The sequence below is a fragment of the Anolis carolinensis genome, unplaced genomic scaffold (genome assembly GCF_035594765.1).
Source record: "Anolis carolinensis isolate JA03-04 unplaced genomic scaffold, rAnoCar3.1.pri scaffold_10, whole genome shotgun sequence".
NCBI lineage: Eukaryota > Metazoa > Chordata > Lepidosauria > Squamata > Dactyloidae > Anolis > Anolis carolinensis.
This window is the reverse complement of record NW_026943821.1, coordinates 15,784,032-15,808,670: the sequence shown is the minus strand read 5'-3', so window position 1 is coordinate 15,808,670 and position 24,639 is coordinate 15,784,032. Positions and strand designations below refer to the sequence as shown.

General features: G+C 41.0%; 1 protein-coding gene across 1 annotated transcript in view; it reads right to left on the bottom strand.

The window, feature by feature from the left end:
- Positions 1 to 5,432: 5,432 nt before the first annotated feature.
- The window catches only part of gramd1a (GRAM domain containing 1A), an 88,581-nt gene continuing 69,374 nt past the window's right edge, over positions 5,433 to 24,639 (bottom strand). The window contains exons 13-19 of the mRNA XM_062962561.1: positions 22,768 to 22,910; positions 20,902 to 21,005; positions 20,445 to 20,630; positions 20,222 to 20,309; positions 12,878 to 12,985; positions 9,018 to 9,138; positions 5,433 to 7,028 (exon numbers count right to left, since the gene is read on the bottom strand). Coding sequence (XP_062818631.1) covers positions 6,960 to 7,028; positions 9,018 to 9,138; positions 12,878 to 12,985; positions 20,222 to 20,309; positions 20,445 to 20,630; positions 20,902 to 21,005; positions 22,768 to 22,910 — 819 coding nt within the window. The 3' untranslated portion in view covers positions 5,433 to 6,959. The remainder of the gene's footprint in view (positions 7,029 to 9,017; positions 9,139 to 12,877; positions 12,986 to 20,221; positions 20,310 to 20,444; positions 20,631 to 20,901; positions 21,006 to 22,767; positions 22,911 to 24,639) is intronic.

Here is a 24,639-nt window from a genome sequence, read left to right as displayed (position 1 = left end):
CTCGGTGTTAAATACCACTTCTAAATTAGTTTATACTAATTTTCTTTTATTCTAATTGACATGTTTTTAATTGTCTTGTTTTCCATATCTCCTCCCATTCTTTTTCCGTTATCTTTGTTCCTACTTCCTCCTCCCATGATTCTCTTAATGTTAATCTTTTCTCTTTTTTTTCTATGTCTTTAGTATTTTATATATTTTACTTGTTGTTCCTTTTAATTGCTCACCATTTTCTCTTTAGAGAAATTTTAGAGAAAGAGAAATTTTCATGTTTACACAAACATTTAAATCACAAGAGCTCTCCAGTTTCGACTCTGACATCACTGGTGGAGATATAGAGCTCGTCCTGAGTGATTGATGACCTCACTTTCTAGGATTTTACCAAATCACCTTTTTAAAGGGAGGCAAGTAAGAGAGAATTTGCTAAATTTGAACTTTGCCTTCCAGTTCACCCTGAGCGAGTTCAGTAATAAAATGGAAAAACTATAAATCTGTGACAATTGAATTACACACAAAGCAGACGATTCTGCATGAAAGTTGACACCATAAATGTGTTGTTTGTACCCAGTATCAGTGGACTTTGAAATGTGTGTTCACTGTCCTAGATTGTTGTCTCCATAATACCAGCCCCTCTATTGATCAACTAAAAGTGCACCAGAGGATTAAATAGGATGCAGTCCCTTAAGTGGAGTGACTTGGGAATCTTCCATTGCTCTCTCTGGCATTCTTACTCTGTAATACCGGCAACGGTGCCAGAAGTTGGAAACAACTTGAAGGCACACAACAACGAGGTTACTCCTTTTGTGCCACGCTCTTTTCTAGATGCCCTTACTCTTGGTACAATGTCCAGAGCAGGGTCCCCAAATTTTTTAAACAGGGGGCCAGTTCATTATCCTTCAGACCATTGGAGGGTCGGACTATAGTTGGCCACTGAGCAATAATAATAATGAACAACAACAACAACAACAACAACAATAAAGTGGTTGGAAGAGACCCCTTGGGCCATTTAGTCCAACCCCCTTCTGCCTTTGTGCACCGAAAGCACAAGCACAGCACTCCTGACAGATGGCCACCCAGCCTCAATGTTAATAATAATAATAATAATAATAATAATAATAATAATAATCGAAAAATCAGCTGATGACCCAAAATGCAGACTGTGCAAGGAAACCGACGAAACCATTGATCATATCCTCAGCTGCTGTAAGAAAATTGCACAGACAGACTACAAACAGAGGCACAACTATGTGGCCCAAATGATTCATTGGAACTTATGCCTCAAGTACCACCTCCCAGTAGCAAAGAACTGGTGGGATCCCAAACCTGCAAAAGTATTGGAAAATGAGCACGCAAAGATACTGTGGGACTTCCGAATCCAGACTGACAAAGTTCTGGAACACAACACACCAGACATCACAGTTGTGGAAAAGAAAAAGGTTTCGATCATTGATGTCGCCATCCCAGGTGATAGTCGGATTGACGAAAAACAACAGGAAAAACTCAGCCGCTATCAGGACCTCAAGATTGAACTTCAAAGACTCTGGCAGAAACCAGTACAGGTGGTCCCGGTGGTGATGGGCACATTGGGTGCCGTGCCAAAAGATCTCAGCCGGCATTTGGAAACAATAGACATTGAGAAAATTACGATCTGCCAACTGCAAAAGGCCACCCTGCTGGGATCTGCGCGCATCATCCGAAAATACATCACACAGTCCTAGACACTTGGGAAGTATTCGACTTGTGATTTTATGATATGAAATCCAGCATGTCTATCTTGTTTGCTGTGTCATAATAAAATAATAATACAGGGTTTTGGAACACAATACTCCTGACCTCACAATTGTGTTAAAAAAACAAAGTATGGATTGTCGATGTTGCAATCCCAGATGACAGAAGGATTGAGGAGAAACAACTGGAAAAGCTGACACCATATGAGGATTTAAAGATCGAATTACAAAGACTATGGCACAAACCAGTCAAGGTGGTCCCAGTGGTGATCGGCACACTGGGTGCAGTGCCTAAAGACCTTGGCCTGCACAGAAACACAATCGGCACTGACAAAATTACCATCTGCCAGCTGCAGAAGGCCACCTTACTGAGATCTGCACGCATTATTTGCCGATACATCACACAATCCTAGACACTTGGGAAGTGTCCGATGTGTGATCCAATACAACAACCAGCAGAGTGTCTGCTGTGGACTCATCTTGTTGTGTTTCAAATAATAATAATAATAATAATAATAATAATAATAATAATAATAATAATAATAATAATAATAATAATAATGGTTGTAAGAGAAGAAGTGACCCCTTGGGTCATTTAGCCCAACCCCCTTCTGCCCTTGTGCCGTGGGAGCCGGATAAATGGCTTCGATGGGCCGCATCTGACCCCCAGGCCTTAGTTTGGGGACCCCTGGTCCAGAGGATGGAAAAATCCCTTTTGCAAGATAACCCATGGAATCCAACTGTCAGCATTGCCAGTGGCCATGCTGGAGGGAGGATTCTGAAAATTATACTTCAAAAGCATATAATTTTGCAGTTCTGCTATTTCTTTAACAGCTTGAATAATGGACTATAGATTTTGGAAAATGATTTGGACAGGAGATCATGACTCGGCATTTTATATAGTTTTGATCTGTTAATTGATTTATATGTGTTTTAATTGCTTATATGTTTAGATTGCTTATATTTTGATGTGTTTGTTTACTTGTGTGGCATTGAATTTTTGCCGGATTTGTAAGCCGCCTTGAGTCTCCTCCGGGATTGAGAAAGGCTGGGTAAAAATGAAGTAAATAAATAAAAATAATTATTTTTGGTAGGATCATTTGGCAGGCAGATTTGCTGGCAAATGTACCCCCATTGAGTATAACAATGGACTCTCATAAGATACATACAGTAGAGTCTCACTTATCCAATGTTCTGGATTATGCAACACATTTTTGTAGTCAATGTTTTCAATATATCATGATATTTTGGTGCTAAATTCATAAATACAGTAATTACTACATAGCATTAATGTGTAATGAACTACTTTTTCTGTCAAATTTGTTATATAACATGATGTTTTGGTGCTTAATTTGTAAAATCATGAGCTATTTTGTTGTTTAATAGGCTTTTTCTTAATCTCTCCTTATTATCCAACATATTCGTTTATCCAACATTCTGCCGGCCCGTTTATGTTGGATAAGTGAGACTCTACTGTATCTGAAAAGCTACCAAAGCCATACTTTGACCAACATTCTCAGCATAGTGATCAAGTAAATGAGCCGAGACCTTGATTTCTTTCCTTCCCTGTAAAAGTTCAGACCCACAGAAGAGCAGAGGACCTGAACATGCCGTTGCTCTTTAACTTTGGTACAATTCCATGGCCATCTGTCAGGGGTGCTTTGATTGTGCATGGCAGGGGGTTGGACTAGATGGCCCATATGGCCTTCCATCTCTATTATTCTGGTTCTGCTTCAATTAAAACATGCTCATGGGGAGCATAAGGTCAGGTTGCTTACCTGTAACCATGTTTCTTTGAGCCTAAGCAGGCACAGTAACTCCATATTGTGTGCATTCACAGAGACCACGAAGAAAAAGTAAAGAAGATTATTGTTATGGTTCAGTCTGATGATGAAGGGGGATTTGGGGTTTTGCAGGCTGACCAAAGCAATGATGAAGTGAGAAATCTCGAAGGCTCTGATGCTGGGATTGTTGAATTGTCTGATGCTGAAAATGGTGAATTGTCAGTGAGGCCGCAGGCTAGTGAGGAAACAGAAACTAATGATAAAGGTGACCTTTCCCAGGAGTTCGAACATCAATAAATTCCAGGTGTTTCGGGCTGTGACTCAGAGGAGTCTCCCTTAGACAGAGATACAAGGTTAAGATTAAAGTTTCACCCCAGACACTCCCTTAGAATAGCTGGGAAATACATGGGAATTCGAGGGCAGAGAAATGCCTTTTTGGTTTGTAAACATGAGTAAATACAGGGGAAGAGATTTCCAGAGATTTCAGACGAAGCAACATTGATTCTTGGAAGCACATCTCCTGCCTTGTCTTAGCTCATGGAAAAGGATTCTCGTTTATGTTCATGCCTGGAAACTGTGTTTTGGACTTTACTCTGAAGTTCACAGTGCTTTGTTTTCAGGACTAATTTCCTATATCAGAGACTTGGATTTATATTCTGCCAATTGCTTTTACTATTAGATTATATTGCTTTTATTGACTGCCATTGCATTTGGAAGTTTGCTTTCTTTACAGCTTTTTATTCAGACTTTGCTATCTTTTACCAATAAACTGTTTAAACCTAGCCTGCTGTGCCAGAGTGTGTGTTAAGAGCAAGGTGAACCAGTGCTGAGGTGCAACAATGATAATCATGCTAACTGGAGCATGGATAAAGGAGTTAGAATACGAATATACAGAAAGAAGATCCTTCTTCCCCCTTTCTCAAAGTTACACCCAGGCATTTGATTTCCCATCATAGTGCTTGGTCTTTCGGCATGTTCAGATTGCACTTCCTAAAGTTCCTGTGTTGTTCTTTTCTCAGAGAATTGTTGTCTGAGCAACGTTGCAGGATCATTGTGAAACACACAAAGGAAAAACAGTCACCTAGAGGCCACTGGTCCAGAGGTGGGATATTCCATATTTTAAGAACTACGACACAAAGGTGTTGATCCGGGGTCCCCAAACTAAGGCCCGGGGGCCGGATGCGGCCCTCCAAGGCCATTTACCTGGCCCCTGTCCTAAACTTTAGACTTAGGGTTGACCTAAGTCTACCTGGTCTTTGGAGGTCTCTGTGCTTACCTATGGTCTTATGAGACCGTCTAGATGGCTTTCGGAGGTCACTTTCCTTACCTATGGTCCTATTCAACCATCTAGATTACCTTTGAGGGTCTCTTTCCTTACCTATGGTCTTCTGATGGCTGTATGAGATCATCTAGATGGCCATTGAGGGTCCCTTTCCTTACCTATGGTCTTATGAGACCATCTAGATGGTTTTTGAAGGTCTCTTTGCTTAGCTACGGCCTTATGAGACCATCTAGATGGCTTTTGGAGGTCCCTTTCCTTACCTATGGTCCTATGAGACCGTCTAGATGACCTTTGAGGGTCCCTTTCCTTACCTATGGTCTTATGAGACCATCTAGATGGTTTTTGGAGGTCTCTTTCCTATGGTCTTATGAGATCGTCTAGATCAGAGGTCCCCAAACTAAGGCCCATGGGCCGGATGCAGCCCTCCAATGTCATTTACCTGGCCTCTCATGGTTGACCTAACTCTGAAATGACTTGAAGGCACACAACAACAATCCTAATTTTGGACCATTTCATAGTCTGGCCCCCCAACAGTCTGAAGGACCGTGAACCGGCCCTCCACTTAAAAAGTTTGAGAACCCCTGGTGTTGATGATACCTTTTTATAACGCCTCTCCATAAAAACACACACATGCATGATGGATTCAGATCCACAGTCTTTATTCTGCTCCCTAATAAATAAGCCCTGGTACATCTGTGAAGTAGAATACACAGGGTTGTTAACACTGAACACAGCTAAAAAAATGTAGGGAGAAGAGAAGGGAGAGAAGGGAAGGTAGAAATCTGAGCCTCCAGAACGCCAAGGGACAGAGACCATAGAGCTGGCAGACATACACCCCTCCCCAGGAGGGAGCAGATTTCAATCCTCCCCCTCAGGCAGTAATGGAAGGGCACCACAGGCCCAGGCTGGCAGTGAAATCTCCGTTTAAAGTGGTAGTGTATAGTTTTGGTGTTTGGGGAGCACAGTACTCCCTTGATGGAAAAATTACACCAAGCATAGCAGTCATTGTTCTGCACTCAGGTTTGCCAAGGCATTACCTTCCTCACCAACGTCTGGCAAGATGATGCTAAACAAGGCGAGAAGGGCACAGCAGATACCTGCAGTCGTGTACTTTTTGTGCAGACTGGGGTAAACCTGGACACCCTGCAGGAACCGTTCAAAGCTGCTGCTGCATGCAAACTGGAGTAGCTCACTTCCTTTTGGATTTCTTTCCCTAAAGCAAATGGTGGACTTTGGAATTGACAGATGTTGTTGGACTCCAGTTCCCATCAGCCCCAACTGAACCTGAGCTATATTGGGAAAGTTCCTTTGTTAAACAAATTTCCAGAACCAGCAGTGGCTATGTTGCGAGATTCTGCGAAACGTAACTTCTCCGCAGCACTTGTATGCGATGTTGTGTAAGTTTCCTACCCTCGCCCCGATGAACTCCTCCAGAACTCAAGTGCCTTGGCCCTATTTTCCTGCATGGCAATGTGATACCGAGGATCATGCCTAACCATTGTACTCTCAGAGGTATTGTTGAAATAGTCTCTTTAATGAAACTATCAGGCCCACAGAAGGCAGAGAACAGGAGGACCGAGGCAGCCAAGGATGGAGCCCATGGTGCGATTTGAGCTTGTCACTCAACTGTACATGAGTGAGTAAAAAAGGACTGGGAGATGGATTTGAGGCCATGAAAGGAAATGGGTTATTACGGTCCCAGCTTTTGGCTGAAGCCTCAACACGAGAGGCAGGTACAAGCACCAGACTCTGTCCTTGGAATCTCTTCCCTCCGACACACACAACAGTTGGAAAGAAAAGAGGATGTTGGAGTAGCAAGTCAGAAACTCTCCGAGGTCCTGCGGGAAATATAAATAGCACTTAAAAGGGGAGGGGGTCAATTGAAGCCACTGCACAAGACCCTCAGAGAGAGAGGAGAGAGACTGAAAGAGAGAAGGTCCAGGCCGTTGGATCCCTGAAGCGGGACAGGAGGAGGGAATCCTTTGCTGTCAGTGGCACACTTCAGGATCAAGTTCAGGGAATGAACTGGCAAGGAGCACGGTGTTGTTCCCATTACCCACCCACCCATCAGGTCTGGGTGCCACCGAGCCAGCAGCAGTTTTTGAGGCGGGGTCCGGAATCGTCTCCAAAAGTCCAGTGAAACCCACAACCGGGGGAGTCGTCGGGGTTTCACTCTGGCTCCAAGGGAGGTTCAGCCACCGTGATGCCCTGGTACAGCTTCTCAAGGGAGATCTTCATCTGGTGGGAAAAAGGCAATGTTATTCTCCAGAGATAAAAGAAAGGATGCCAAGATTTAAAAGACCTGGAAGTAGGGAATTAGTAGGACCTGGTAGAGCAGGGGTCCCCAAACTTTTTAAGCAGAGGGCCGGTCCACAATCCTTCAGACTGTTGAGGGGCCGAATTATCATTTGAAGAAAAAAATACAAACAAATTCCTATGCATACTGCACATGTCTTATTTGTAGTGCAACAACAACAACAACAATGAAAGAACAATACAATATTTTAAAATGAAAACAATTTTAACCAACATAAACCTATTAGGATTTCAATAGAAAGTGTGGGCCTGCTACTGGCCAATGAGATAGTCAAGTTAATTAGGATTGTTGTTGTTGTTGTGTGCCTTCAAGTCATGTCAGACTTTGGCCGAGCCTAAGTCTAAAATTAATTATTTATTTACTGCATTTATTTACTACATTTATATCCCACCCTTCTCACCCCGAAGGGGACTCAGAGCAGCTGTATGTACATATAATATATTATATTATTAGCATAACACAATATTAGCATTATATATTACTATACTGAACTATACCACAATACTATTATATAATATGTAATATATAGCATATAATTAATATTATTATATGGTATTACTATTAGTATTATATTGTATAACATAAGATTATTATCAATATTATATGTATATACAATATATTATTAAAACTGATATAAAAATATTATATTATAAAACTGAGGGCGGGGGCCAGGTAAATGACCTTGGAGGGCCGCATCCGGCCCCCGGGCCTTAGTTTGGGGACCCCTGTGGTAGAGCTTTATGTCATGGGTTGCAAAAGCACTGGGTGTGTGTGTTGACTGGAAAAGGAAAATGCATGCAGCCTATTGACTGAACCTGCAAAAGAACCGGGAATTTGTTTTGATACATTTTCTGTCCTGCTGCTGGGTTACCAGTTTGAACAGGCTCTATTCAGGGAGAGAGCTAACTGAGTTGCTGCCTAGAGAAGATGGCTATTTATGAGGCCTGCTTATTTGCTGATGAAGCATATTTATGGACTGAGGAAGGACTACTCATGACTGCTGATTTTCTGTAAGCAATCTGAAGGACCATTGCTCTGTTGATCTTTTAGAATCAGTAAAGTTCCTGTTTTACTTTATTTATTATTTATTTACAGTATTTATATTCCGCCCTTCTCACCCCGAAGGGGACTCATGGCGGATCACATTATACACACATAGGGCAAACATTCAATGCCCATAAACACATCAAACAGAGACCAAGACAGACAGACGCAGAGGCAATTTAACCTTCTCCTGAGAGGATGTTCGATTCTGGCCACAGGGGGGAGCAGCTGCTTCATCATCCACTCTGACGGCACTTCCTCATTCCAGGTCGTAAATTAGTTAAACTTGCCTCCCCACTTTTATAACTGGTACCTTATTTCCTACTTGATAGATGCAACTATCTTTCGGGTTGCTAGGTCAGCAACAAGCAGGGGCTATTTTTTATTTTTAATTGACGGGTGCTCACCCCACCACGGGCTGGCCTTGAACTCATGACCTCATGGTCAGAGTGATTTATTGGAGCTGCTCAACAGCCTGCGCCACAGCCCGGCGCATTGTTCTGCAATTCTGAGCGGTGTGTCATTACCCTGCAGGGTGACTCTTGGTTCACTAGCACACGTAAGAACTTCTATTTAGGGCCGGGTTGTGGCGCAGGCTGGTGAGCAGCCAGCTGCAATAAATCACTCTGATCATCATTCTTCTCCATGACCAAGAGAAATAAAATATCAGTTGAATAAGCAACGTTAAATCATATGTTCTACACTGGTTATAGCATCTGCTGAGGAGAGCCCGTTCAAGATATAACCCAAGAGCTGCCAGGTTTTTCATGAACATTATCAGAGCTTAGAGACACTACTTTACAGTTTCCAAACGTTGTCATTTCCAAGTTCTGCACCTCATGGAAATCCCTATCTACCGGCATTACCTCGTCCAGGAGCTCTACTGACGCCTTGAGGATCTGTTTCCACTTCTGGACTTCCACACTGTGGAACCGCTTCTGCAGCTCCAGGATCTCAGCCCATTCTGATGCTGTCTGTGGTAGCTTTCTGTCATGGAAAAGCAAGAGACAACAGGAAATGTCTTCCATCTCCCATTCATCTCCATCCCTTGTGTATCCACCATTGCCATCTCTCATGTGCCTCCCAGAACTGCCACTGCCCCAGTCTTCTGACTATCCATTGAGCTGTTTGATACTACCGGTTTTAGGTGCCACATTTCTGATTGTCAGAGTGGAAACAATCTCTTTCCTGACTTGTCTGTCTCTGAAATCTTGCATTTCCAGATAGAAACCCAAACTCAAGCATTCAAATCTACGCTATATGGAAGCAATGAGGAATGTGCAGCTGCCCAAGCGCTCTTAAATTGTAGCTTCCATCAGCCTTCACTGTCAAGGATACTGTTCTGAAATATCTGATGAGCTACACAATTTTATATCATGCTTTACAAACTATAATAATAAAATAATAAAGTTTAATATATAAATTTATTTATTTACTTACTACATTTATATCCCGCTCTTCTCACCCCGAAGGGGACTCAGAGCGGCTTACAAATCAAATGTAAATACAATATATTATTAACATAGCACAATATAAGCATTAAATTACTATATTGTACTATATCGTTATATGGTAATATTAGTAATATTACATTTAATATATAATAAATATTATTATATTATATTATTATTAGTATAATATTGTATTACATTATAATATTATTATCAATATACCGTTCTATACTGTCCTTTATATACCATCCTATCTCCCCGAAGGGACTCAGGGCGGTGAACAACAAAGCCAGCAAACATTCAATACTGTACAAAATAAAAATACATAAACAAATAACCATCCCACTCAAAACATACAGAATTGTGTTAAGGGCAGGAAACCCAACTAAAAACCCAACTAAAAAAATCCATGTTGCGATCAAATATTAAATTATATGAATACTAGCTGTGCCCGGGCCACGCGTTGCTGTGGCGAAGTATGGTGGTATGGGAAATAAAGTATTGAGGAATTGGTGGTAGTTAAGGTCAAGGGTAAAGGTTTTCCCCAGACATTAAGTCCAGTCGTGTCTTACTCTGGAGGTTGGTGCTCATCTCCATTTCTAAGTCGAAGAGCCGGCGTTGTCCATAGACTCCTCCAAGGTCATGTGGGATGACTACATGGTGCGGCGTTACCTTCCCGCCGGAGCAGTACCTATTGATGCACTCACATTTGCATGTTTTCAAACTTCTGGGTTGGCAGAAGCTGGGGCTAACAGTGAGAGAGCTGGGGCTCTCTTCGCTCCCCCAATTCAAACCTGTGGCCTTTCGGTCCAGAAGTTCAGCAGCTCAGCGCTTTAACACGCTGCGCCATCAGGGGATATTATTTCCTAAAGGTTGTGAATATACAATATTTCTGATTGGTTTTTTTTGTTTGTTGGAGGCAAGTATGAATGCTGCAATTAGGAAAAATGATTAGGATGTAATGGCCTTGCAGCTTTAAAGCCTGGCTGCTTCCTCCCTGAGTGAATTTTTTGTTGGGAGGTGTTAGCTGGCCATGATTGTTTCCTGTCTGGAATTCCCTTGTTTTCAGAGTGGTGTTGTTTGCGATATTTTATGTGCTTCTACTGTCTGTGGCCCTGAGAAAACAGAGGATTTTCCAGGCTTTGATGATGGGAATACTTTGTTGGGAGGTGTTAGCTGGCCCTGATTGTTTCCTGTCTGGAATTCCCTTCTTTTCAGAGTAGTGTTGTTTGCGATATTTTATGTGCTTCTACTGTCTGTGGCCCTGAGAAAACAGGATTTGCCAGACTTTGATGATGGGAATACTTTGTTGGGAGGTGTTAGCTGGCCCTGATTGTTTCCTGTGTAGAATTCCCCTGTTTATTTACTTTCCTGGTTTTAGAGATTATATTGTTCTGCATTATTCTATCCCAATAATTATTTCATATTAAAGAAGAATCTCACTTATCCAACATTTGCTTATACAATGTTCTGGATTATCCAACGCAGTCTGCCTTTTCATAATCAATGTTTTTGTAGTCAGTGTTTTAAATTCATTGTGATATTTTAGTGGTAAATTTGTAAATACAGTACAGTAGAGTCTCACTTATCCAACATAAACGGGCCGGCAGAACGTTGGATAAGCGAATATGTTGGATAATGAACATCAAATTAAGTTATGATTTTACAAATTAAGCACCAAAACATCATGTTAGACAACAAATTTGGCAGAAAAAGTAGTTCAATACACAGTAATGCTATATAGTAATTACTGTATTTATGAATTTAGCACCAAAATATCACGATATATTGAAAGCATTGACTACAAAAATGCGTTGGATAATCCAGAACGTTGGATAAGCGAGTGTTGGATAAGTGAGACTCTACTGTAAATACTACATAGCATGGAACTACTTTTTCTGTCAAATTTGTTGTATAATATGATGTTTTGGTGCTTAATTTGTATAACGATTACCTAATTTGATGTTTAATTGGCTTTTCCTGAATCCCTTATTATCCAACATATTCACTTATCCTGCCGGCCTGTTTACGTTGGATAAGTGAGACTCTACTGTATATTTCTAATCTTATATTATCTGCTCAGAACTGGATTATATGAGGCCCCTACTTCACAGCTATATAAAATGCACACTGAAGTGGATTATATGGCAGTGTGGAGTCAAGATAATCCAGTGCAAAGCAGATAATATAAGATTATAAATGGGTTATATAGCTGTGTTGAAGGGCCTTGAGTCTACACTGCCATATAATCCAGTGCAAATTAGATAATCTGTGGAAGAAGTCTAAGTGAGGCCTAAATCTGCCTGTCCCCTAACTGAAACCTGGCTGTCCCTTGGTTGCTAGGCAACTAAGTGGGCAGAGATTAGCCCTCTAAACTGGCAGCAATTGGATTAAAAAAATTATTGCTCTCCCTCTAATTAGGACTTTATTTTTCTTTTCTTTTTGTTGTATCAACCTTGAGGCGTGGATGATGGGTTGTGTTGTCAAATTTTGAGGTTGGGGGGCCTGTACTTTTGTTGTTTTGTGAGTCGCCGTGATGCCATCACTCTTTTATATATAGAGATATATTAAATTAAATTTAATATATATTATATTAATATATATTATATTATAATATATATTATATATTATATTAATATAATATAATATTATAATATATATGATATGTTATATTAATATAATATAATATTAATATATATTATATTAAATTATATGAATATATGGCAATGTATTTTAAAATTGGAGCAATGTTCAGTATTTTTTCAGTCTTTCCATTTATGACATTCAGCTTCATGTATACTTAACATCAGAGGCACTCGAAGTGGCCAGCTTCTGGTCAAAGGACATTTAGTATAATGCCAAGTTTTTAACTTTGTGTTTTCAAATACATTACAACTGTACCCTCGGTTCGCTTCTGACACAATAAAAAATATTTAAACTGTTTTGCAAACTTTTAGTGTTTTCTTTGATCTGTTCGATTCATTTCTTTCACCACGAATTATCTTTTCAAGTATCATCCAAAGCCTCGTGGCTTCCAGTGAATTACTTTTTAATGTTGCTAAACAGAGTCATGGTTAAGATGGTGCCTTCCAAACAGAGACAAGTCTTGGTGCTGCTTTCCCACCCTTTGAAGTGGAATATTGACAATGTTTTAATTGTAATAGAATTCCAGAACTAAATGAATATTTCTGATTATGAATATAAGACGGAAGATAGAGTAATTTTACTATTTTGTTTATCCTTTTCCCACTCTTCATCTCTTCCCAGTTTCTCACCCGTTGGAGAGGGCATAAGCCTGCCAGGATTCGAAAGTTCGGGCTGTATGCTCCAGGGACCAGAGCCGGTAGAACAGCATCATGTTGAGGATGACCAAAACCACCAGGCTGCAGAGAAGCAGAAATGGGTTAGAAAGTGAAGCAACCACTGAGGGTTACCACTTCAGATGGTGAGAGAGATTGCTCACATGCCTGAAGGGTTCTCTATATTGAAAAAAACACTATCAACCTTCCACATCTGAAGCAAGTACGGCCCTTGAATAAATTGATCCGACACCTATTAAGTCCCCAAAGACAGTTTTTTGAAGACAAGTTAGCTGGTGCTAATTTGAGTCCTTTCTCACAATAGCTAAAAGCCTCACAGGGTTCACAACATTCACACTGGCCTCCAAGAGATAAGAGTTCCTTCTCCCACCCTGGACCTTCCACAGATATATACTCGAGTATAAGCCTAGTTTTTCAGCCCCTTTTTAGGACTGAAAAAAAGCCTCCTTAACTTATATTCGGGTGAGGGTCCTGGTGGGCTTATATTCAGTAACTCAAAAACACAGGTGTCTATAATCTATAGAGAAACGTAAAAAAAGGAAAGCATGGTATATAGTATGTAAGTACTGTAGGTGATGTAATATTATTTTCTATATAAACAACTTTTAGTGGCACTTGTTATACAAGCTGCAAACGAAGGGAATTATGGTGTCGTATTTAACATCAATATAAACTGGGTTTGGCTAGAAACAGTGGTAGATCATAGTCCCGTCCCTATGTAATCTCTTACGTTTAGTAGTGGTATATATTGCAATGAATACTTTATTCAAGGTATCCACTATTTGTGTTCTCATTCATTACATTAGTGTAGTTCTTAACACAAAGGAATACACTTAGCAACACTTGCAAAAGTATTATGGAAAAACGATTTATGGTTTAAGAACCAATATTGTCAAATAGAAATATATGTGTGTGCGTGTGTGTCGTTCTAAGATGCACCCTCTTTTTAAGAGATATTTATATTGGGAAAAGGTGCATCTTATAATCAAAGGAATACATCTTAAGAAGTAATGGGAAAATGCAATGGATTATAAACAAACATAATTTGTTATGCTTATGGAAGCACATTAGTTGGGGAGCTTCGTCATGAGTTACATAACACATTGCTTTAATACGATCCCCCATGTGTAAAGTGCAAGGCAAAGTCATTTTGAACAGAAGATAAACGTCTTTCCCAAAAAATACGAAGATGTTTCATTGTATGTACAGTGCCATGCTTCCTGTATAAGGATAAAGGCAAGATATAAGGCTCGGGCTGTGGCGCAGGCTGGAGAGCAGCTGCAATGAATCACTGCAATGAATCACTCTGACCAGGAGGTCATGAGTTCGAGGCCCGCTCGGAGCCTATGTTTGTTTGTCTTTGTTCTATGTTAAAAGGCATTGAATGTTTGCCTATATGTGTAATGTGATCCGCCCTGAGTCCCCTTCGGGGTGAGAAGGGCGGAATATAAATGCTGTAAATAAATAAATAAATAAATAAATTGTCGAGAGACTTCTCCACTTTGCCTACAATGGTCTCCTCCTGCTCTTCCAGGTTCTGAGCAGAGGTCTTTTGCTCTTTAATCCTTCAAACTGGAGATGATGGAGACCTTTTCAAAGCCAGACATGAATTCTACTTCTGAGCTACAGTCCCTCCCCAGCACCTTAAGCCTCTTCACATACAGATTATCTTGAATTCAAGGCTGGTGAGATCACCCATTTCTCCTTCACTCCCTCCTCATAGCATTAAAAATATAAGGCACAACCTCCTATTGGTATACAGTAGAGTCTCACTTATCCAACACTCACTTATCCAACGTTCTGGATTATCCAACGCATTTTTTTAGTCAATGTTTTCAATACATCGTGATATTTTGGTGCTAAATTCGTAAATACAGTAATTACTACGTATCATTACTGCATACTGAACTACTTTTTCTGTCAAATTTGTTGTATAACATGATGTTTTGGTGCTTAATTTGTAAAATCATAACCTAATTTGATGTTTAATAGGCTTCTCCTTAATCTCTCCTTATTATCCAACATATTCGCTTATCCAACGTTCTGCCGGCCCGTTCATGTTGGATAAGTGAGACTCTACTGTATTCTGCACTGACTGGAAGTTGCTAATATCTGACATCTCTCTTTAGAATATCAGTGGCTTATCAGATCACAGTATTTAATGAAGGCAAAGATAGGAATTAACACAGGTAGGGATTAGTATGGAAGACAGAGAAGGAATTCATGCCATTTAGCTGAAGTAGTGGTAGCAAGCACTCCACTATTATTAGGAAACTGCCAGACATGATGTGTGACAACCCTTTCAGATTAGGAGCTCTATACACTTCTAAAGTGATGGCTGACTACTAGAGTTGTGCATTCGTGTGGAATTGCTGTTCGTTTTGTGTAGTTTCATTCGTGTCATCACATTTTCTTATTTGTGTCCCACTAACGAAAATGGGTCGCCTATACGACACAAATTTTCGTCTGGCTAACGAAAAACGCAAAATTTTTCGTGCCATTGGTGGCAATGGGAGGGCTTCCGAGGCTCATCCCCCCCCCCCTCGGTTTTTGGGGTGAAAATCACCACACATGGAGGGCATTTTGATCCCTTTTAGCCCACCAACTTTTAAAATGTTTGGATCTTCCCCAGAGTACTGTCATTAACAATATTAATTATTAATAATATTAATATTATTACATTAACCCCCTTTCAACAGATCATTATATTTATAATATGCAGTAGAGTCTCACTTATCCAACACTTGCTTATCCAATGTTCTGGATTATCCAGCGCATTTGTTCTGGATTATCCAGCGCATTTGTAGTCAGTTTTCAATACATCATGATATTTTGGTGCTAAATTCGTAAATACAGTAATTGCTACATAGCATTACTACGTATTGAACTACTTTTTCTGTCAAACTTTTTGTATAACATGATGATTTGGTGCTTAATTTGTAAAATCATAACCTAATTTGATGTTTAATAGGCTTTTCCTTAATCTCTCCTTATTATCCAACATATTAGGCCCGGGCTGTGCCGCAGGCGGGAGAAGAAGACAGTTGCAATTAACTGCAATGAATCACTCTGACCAGGAGGTCATGAGTTCGAGGCCCGCTCGGAGCCTATATTTGTCTTGTCTTTGTTCTATGTTAAAAGGCATTGAATGTTTGCCTATATGTGTAATGTGATCCGCCCTGAGTCCCCTTCGGGGTGAGAAGGGCGGAATATAAATGCTGTAAATAAATAAATAAATAATATTCACTTATCCAACGTTCTGCCAGCCCGTTTATGTTGGATAGGTGAGACTCTACTGTATTATATATTTAATATATATATATATATATATATATATATATATATATATATATATTACCTTAACCCCCTTTCCACAGATCAGATCTAACCAGGAGGCATCTCCTTCTGCCGGGCTAAGGTTAGATTCCCAGATAATTATATTAACACCCATTGGTACACACCAGGTGTAAGCCCTCTGTCAGTACCTGCTTATTATTATGCGACAGAAACGAAACGAAAGCAAGCATGATGACTGTGTGGCTTTCAATTTCGTGTCGCCTCTCGTTTCGTATGAAAATGTCATCATTCGTTTTGTGTAGATAAACAGTCAAAATGAAACGATATCACAAAAGAAACTAAGGAAAAATATTTCATGCACACCTCTATTGACTACACTAAAATTGTGTTGTAAATGTAGAATGGGATCTCAGCTGAGCTAAAGAACACAAACATCAAGTTAAAACAAAATCATGTGTGGCCTGCCATTGTGCACCAGGGCTGAAGCTGGTCCTTGATGAATCTGCAGCCTCTCACGTGTCTTACTTTCCTACTCAAGAAAAGTTTCTAGTCCTCAGGGCTAAGACAATATGTTCTGAAAACGTGTGAGCAGCGAAAAGTGAACGCAGAAGCCACAGAGATGAAGACTGGAGTTGAAGAGAGTATCACTACACAGGAGCTTACACAGGTTCTTGTCTCTCACTATTATTGCTGGGAGCAGATTAGAGAAGGCAAAAAATCAGGTATCAGTGCCATTTTCTGTACTTTGCTTAGTACAGTTGTTCTCAACCGGTGGGACCCCAGGTATTTTGGCCTACAACTGCCAGAAATCCCTGCTACTTTACCAGCTGTTAGGATTTCTAGGAGTTGAAGGCCAAAACATCTGGGGATCCACAGGTTGAGAATCACTGCCTTAGGATAACATTTCAGGCTACCTAGTTATGGAAGTGTACAATCTCCTTAGCTTTCCTTATAGGGCAGAGTATGTCACAGTCTTGAGCACAAAACAACCACTACCCTGTTTCCCCGAAAATAAGGCATCCCCAAAAAATAAGATCTAGCAGAGGTTTTGCTGAATTGCTAAATATAAGACCTCCCCCGAAAGTAAGACCTAGCAAAGGTTTTGTTTGGAAGCATGCCTGGCGCCCACCAAACAAAACACCAGAACTTGCAGGATCGGTAAATGTACATACCAGTTGTACATGGAAATAATGGTAATAATATATTAAAATTTTATATTATTTATATTTATGTAGTAACAAGAAATTCTTGGCAGGATTCATAGTTTGTCTGGTTTGATTATGTTGGTTTGTGATGACAACTACTGTACAGTATATAATAAATGTTCATTTTTTGTTCGACAATAAATGTGAATTCTTCTTCATGGAAAAATAAGACATCCCCTGAAAATAAGACCTAGCACATCTTTGGGAGCAAAAACTAATATAAGACACTGTCTTATTTTCGGGGAAACACGGTAAGTGAAATGAACAATCGGAATACAGCAAATAAGGAAAATGGAGATGAACTGTAACACCAGGACAGAGTAACTAAGGCGACTAACAGAGCCAAATCAATAAGGACAGAGGCAGGAAAAGAAGCCATTTGTGACAGTGGTAGAAAGAGGGGAATGGGACATGATTGGCAAAAGTCAAAGGCAGGAAAGGATGGTATTTGTGTAAGCAGCAGGGTCTGAGCGGGATGGGGAGCAAGATTAAAGGAGTGCCTGGACCAGAGAAGCACGGAGCGACCGTTTGCATACAGTACCTCACACAGATCCTGTGCGGAGGCAGAAATGGGAGAAGGAGAGAAAGAAAGGCGTGAAGCTTTGCTCCTGTTCCTCACCCCCAGCAAAACAGAAACAAAAAACAAGCAGAAGATCCTATCCTGATGGGTTTCTCTTTCCAACACTTTCTCGACTTTTAAAACAAGGAATTGCTAGCTGTCTGTACCATTTGAACAGCAGCTGCCCATTCAGAAGAAGTGGGGATGGGTGTGATTTTAGAAACAAAAGGAAAATCTTTATATTGAGGTTACACAATTTGTTCACCTAATACAATGTGATCTTCTCAGACTGGCGGTGGGTCTCGAGGCTCCTGAAGCAGGTTTTATCCAAAACCTCCTATCCTTATCCTTATTCGTTCAACTGGAAGTGCCTGTCATAAACCTCAACAGAAATATGAACTACCTGGAAATGCCACAGAACTACCACTAAACTATTATTTCCCCTTCTCTATCTATTCTACAAGGAGCCTCCAGTGGCTCAGTGTGTTAAAGCACTGAGCTGCTGAACTTGCAGATCGAAAGGCCCCAGGTTCAAAGCTGGGGAGCGGAGAGAGCGCCCGCTGTTAGCTCCAGCTTCTGCCAACCTAGCAGTTCGAAAACATGCCAATGTGAGTAGATCAATAAGTACTGCTCCGGTGGGAAGGTAATGGCGCTCCATGCAGTCATGCCGGCCACATGACCTTGGAGGTGTCTACGGATAACGCCGGCTCTTCAGCTTAGAAATGGAGATGAGCACCAACCCCCAGAGTCAGACACGACTGGACCTAATGTCAGGGGAAACCTTTACCTTCACCTATCTATTCTACAGCACTGGAAATAAAGTGGTGAACTGAATTCACATGGTATATTTATCTGTGTTGGGCTAGAAGTGCTAGAGACAACACAGAAAGACCTTATAGTGCAGTGGGTTTTCAGATGTTTTGGCCTTCAACTCCCAGAAATCCTAACAGCTGGTAAACTGACTGGGAATTGTGGGAGTTGTAGGCTAAAACACCTGGGAATCCACAGGTTGAGATCCACTGTTATAGTGAATTACACAATTTAATCCATGTATTCTGTTTGGTTGACACCTATAGGGAGCAGTTCTCTAGGGTCTGTACTACAGTTTTCATCCAACCCTACCATGAGATTCTAAGAATGGAACATACTTAAGCTTCTAATTCAACTTCTCCATGTCTTGATGCCCCAACCATCCATGCCCTCCCATCCATCCCTTCAATACAGCCTGACAGTGTGGGACTAAGAGCAGGAAAACACACACAACACTGTGACATCTGGGCTAAAATTATCTTCAAATACGACAGAGAGGATTAAGTGTGCACTTCCTGTTTCCAATGGCAGCAGCACAGCTAACATATTGTGAAATCTGAGCCTGTGTAGGAGGACAGCAGGTAAATAATGTTGTGTGGGAACCAAAGATGAGGAATGCAAGTGCCCAACTGAAACTGGTCCAAGATGCATGCAAATGCTGTGACTTGGCTTCTCTCGCCCCAGGACTCTTCAACTCCCCCCAAACTCATTTTTGGACCAGATTTTGGCCAGAATGGCAACCAGAAGTAATTTGGCTACACTTCCAGCAGTGGTCGCTGCCACTCGGTGTCCCATTTGTGCTCTATGGTGGCAAAATAGGGAATTTGTGGGCCTTTCCACAGATTGCAGAGTCTAACTCTCAACAGTCTTACCAGAAGATATACGAGGGTTATCCAAAAAGTAGATTACATTTTGGAATTAAAAATGAACAAAATATAGGAGAAAACATTTACTATATGCAGTTGAAAGCCACACCCAAATACCACTTCTCAACATAGTCGCCATTCAAATCTAGGCACTTATCATAGTGATGAATGAGCTTGGCAACTCCTTCCCCACAAAACTCTGCCGCTTGCGTCCTCAACACAGCATTTTGGCGACGATGCGCAGCTGTGGAAAGGGGTGACTGGCTGGTTGAGGACGCAAGCGGCAGAGTTTTGTGGGGGAGGAGTTGCCAAGCTCATTCATCACTATGATAAGTGCCTAGATTTGAATGGCAACTATGTTGAGAATGGTATTTGGGTATGGTTTTCAACTGCATATGGTAAATGTTTTCTCCTATACTTTGTTCATTTTTAATTCCAAAACGTAATCTACTTTCTGGATAACCCTTGTAGCTCAACAATATAAGGAGGACCAGAGATATCCTGGCTTTGAATTGTCCCCAAACACTCCACTCATGCCTCTACAAGCTAGTAACTCCCTTACACCAGGCTGATGATGAGGATGAATGTGGACACCGTCTGGCTTTGCCCTTGTTCCGACAGCTGCTCCGAAAGTCGTGAGGTAAGGCTGCCTGTAAGACAGGAGAGGGAGATCACGTAGAGGTTGCTGGAGTTCTACAAAACCTACTGCATAGTCAACCAAAAATGAAGGGAAGGAGGCAAGTTGGTGCTCCCAACTCACCCTCTTCCCATAGACAGGAGCATACCTGAGGGTCGAATGGCCCGACTGGTTCCCTCACATTCCGGTAATGGGGGAATTGGGGGTTCAACATGAGGGGCTCTCCAGCTCAGCGTGCGTTTCCTGCGGCGCAGTCCAGACAAGATCCCTCGCGGTTCTTTACCGTGACAGCTCTCCTCTAGCAGGGCTTTCTCGGCCTGTACCAGTGCCAACTCTGAAACAGTCAAGTGGGAAATGCTGGGTTTAGATAGGAAAGGGTCACAGAATACAAAAGGTTGTTCTCGTCTACATGTCAACCTCTGCCCACCATCACCTTGCTCCATTCTTCATGAAAAGTCATGTATGTATACACTCCAGAGTCATGGATATTGAAATCATGCCATTTTACTTTTTGCCAGGATTGGAATCCACAGCAAGAGAAAAACCATCCCCTGAACCTCTGACAGTAGGTCTTATGTCGAGGCTCTGCTCCTCGCTTCACATACCCAAGTGCTGGAAATATTCTTCGACACCACTCCATGCATTTTTTTCAATGAGTGTCTTCACGAGGTTCCATGGTTGCTTCCGATACCGGATCTCAGAGGAGACTCTGTCACAAAGACAAGTTGCTCTGGTCAAGTCAGACCAAGCTACTATCACTTCCCCTCCCTCTGTCCCCAAGGAATCCTAATCCTCAAAGTAAACTCATATTTTCAAAGAATGGAAAGAGAGACTAGGCTTTGGCTGTGTTTGGTCCAGAATTGAAGGACTTAGGAGGATTATTTCATCTGCCTTGCTATCAGTTCTGTAATCTTGCTCTCCAGACAAAACCAAAAGCAGTCTGGAAGTTTTACTTTTTTAGACCACAACTCCCAGAATCCCTCAGTTAGTAAAGGTAAAGGTTTCCCCTGACGCTAAGTCCAGTCGTGTCCGACTCTGGGGGTTGGTGCCCATCTCCGTTTCTAAGCCGAAGAGCCGGCGTTGTCCGTAGACAACTCCAAGGTCATGTGGCCAGCATGACTGCATGGAATACCGTTAACTTCCTGCCGGAGCGGTACCTATTGATCTACTCACATGGGCATGTTTTCGAACTGCTAGGTTGGCAGAAGCTGGAGCTAACAGTGGGCACTCACTCCGCTCCCCGGCTTTGAACCTGGGACTTTTCGGTCTGCAAGTTCAGCAGCTCAGTGCTTTAACACACTGAGCCACCGGAGGCTCAGTTAGCATAATAATAATTTAAAAAGTAAAGTTTCTAAGCTCTGGTCAACAAGTCTGTTCTGAGCTTTTAGGTTTCCTCACCAATAGTTGATCAGATCCAAAGTATGGCTGGTGAACGCAATACAAATGTAAATAAAGGATCTATGGTACTAAATATTTACTTATAGGTAGGGTGGTCCTGGTTCGAAATGTTCAAGCATGTTTGACTCCCCACCCCCCTTTGTTAATATATTTACTTGCTGCATTCCTTTTGCATTTGTACTACATTATTTCTGCAGAAATTGCTGGTGCTGCATCAGCTTCCATGCCTTCTATAACCTCAGTCTCCCTAACTCAACTCCCTCCAGATAGTTTGCCTTAAAACTTCCCTAAACCTCCAACAGCATGGTTGATAGTTAGATCTATAATTTAAAAGGCAGGCAATGAAACCTTGAACTTTGTCCAGGATTCCATGCAGTTTCAGAAGTATTTTAGAGCAAAATGTGTTGCATAGATAGACATTACCGTCTAACATTAGCAACGGATACTATTATGCCTCTATAAGAAATGTCCTGATTTAAAAGAAACAATCCTTTCCCAATTGAATGCTTAATATGGTAGGGAAATAGGGTGTGTACTCTATCTTCAAACTGTTCTGGTGGCCTCTAAATGACAGAGAAAAAAATGAAATCCATAGAGTAGATTCCTGCCTAGCAATGTTCACATTAAATATGCTAGTTTAGGCATTAAATTATTTGCTGGTTTTGGTGAAAACTAACAAGTTTTCACATTAAATGCAACAAAAGATCAAGACTTCCCAACTTGGTTATTAAAACATGACATTGTCAAGGGGATGAGCAGAGATGTAGAGGGACATGCTGAAATGCAAGTGTTCATTATGTCTGTCTACAAAGCCATGTCCCCAAGGAGAACTCAAAAAGTTCTCAATAAACCAATTCTGGCATCTTTTGTCTTTCCTTATAATAGGTCTTCTAAAAAAATTAACGGACCTAATTACCCGGTCCTATATACTCTATATCAGAAGAAATAGTTCATAATAATATATTTTTGCAGGGAAAATCCACCTATCCACAAACAAGAAAGTAGCATCTCTGTTAATTTAAAAGTTTCAGAACTTCACTGCGTGAGTGGGAATGAGAGAGAGGAGCCTGTACCTGAGCCGGGACTTGCTCTTGGCTACTGCAGTGATGCAGTATCGATGGACTGTGTAGAAGTAGTCCTGGTAGGGGATGCCCTGTGTGATCACTTCTGAGTCAATCACACAACCTCCACTCTTGGAACTGGCACGGAAGAGAGTCTGGACATTGGTTATGGAAGAAAGAAAGAAAAGCAAAAAGGTGATGAGTGTGAATGCTGTACCAACATTCATATCTATACACAAACACTCACTGTTGGCCAAATGAGTGTGCCAGCACTTCTTCTACTACTACAGTAGTCTCACTTATCCAAGCTTTGCTTATCCAAGCTTCTGGATTATCCAAGCCATTTTTGTAGTCAAAGTTTTCAATATATCATGATATTTTGGTGCTAAATTAATAAATACAGTAATTACAACATAACACTATGTATTGAACTACTTTTTCTGTTAAATTTGTTGTATAACATGATGTTTTGGTGCTTAATTTGTAAAATCATAGCCTAATTTGATGTTTAATAGGCTTTTCCTTAATCCAGGGGTCCCCAAACTAAGGCCCGGGGGCCGGAGGCGGCCCATCAAAGCCATTTATCCGGCCCCCACGGCTCAAGGGCAGAAGGGGGTTGGGCTAAATGACCCAATGATCTCTTCTCTTACAACCCTTACTTATTATTATTATTATTATTATTATTATTATTATTATTAACACAACAAGATGAGTCCACAGCAGACACTCTGCTGGCTGTTGTACTGGATCACACGCCGGAAACTTCCCAAGTGTCTAGAAATGTGTGATGTATCGGCGAATAATGCGTGCAGATCCCAGTAAGGTGGCCTTCTGCAGCTGGCAGGTGGTCATTTTGTCAACACCGATTGTGTTTAAGTGCAGGCCAAGGCCTTTAGGTACTGCACTCAGTGTGCCCATCACCACTGGGACCACCTTGACTGGCTTGTGCCAGAGTCTTTGCAATTCGATCTTTAAATCCTCATATCATGTCAGCTTTTCCAGTTGTTTCTCCTCAGTCCTGCTGTCACCTGGGATGGCACCATCGACAATCCATACTTTGTTTTTAACCCGATTGTAAGGTCAGGAGTATTGTGTTCCAAAACCCTGTGTTATTATTATTATTATTATTAACATTGAGGCTGGGTAGCCATCTGTCAGGGATGCTTTGCTTGTGCTTTTGGTGCACAGAGGCAGAAGGGGGTTGGACTAAATGGCCCAAGGGGTCTCTTCCAACCCTCTTTATTATTATTATTATTATTATTATTATTATTATTATTATTATTACTATTATTATTAACATTGAGGCTAGGTGGCCATCTGTCAGGGATGCTTTGCTTGTGCGTTTGGTGCACAGAGGCAGAAGGGGGTTGGACTAAATGGCCCAAGGGGTCTCTTCCAACCCTCTTTATTATTATTATTATTATTATTATTATTATTATTATTATTATTATTACTATTATTAACATTGAGGCTAGGTGGCCATCTGTCAGGGGTGCTTTGCTTGTGCTTTCAGTGCACAAAGGCAGAAGGGGATTGGACTCAATGGCCCAAAGGGTCTCTTCCAACCCTCTTTATTATTTATTTATTTATTTATTTATTTATTTATTTATTATTGCTCGGTGGCCAACTATAGTCCGGCCCTCCAACAGTCCGAAGGATCGTGAACTGGCCCCCTGTTTAAAAAGTTTGGGGACCCCTGCCTTAATCCCTCCTTATTATCCAAGATATTTGTTTATCCAAGCTTCTGCCGGCCCGTTTAGTTTGGATAAGTGAGACTCTACTGTAATAATAATAATAAATACAGGAAAATAATACATGTAATAATAAATAGAGTAAAATAATAAATGCAATAATAATAATAAGATCAGAGTAAAACAATAAATG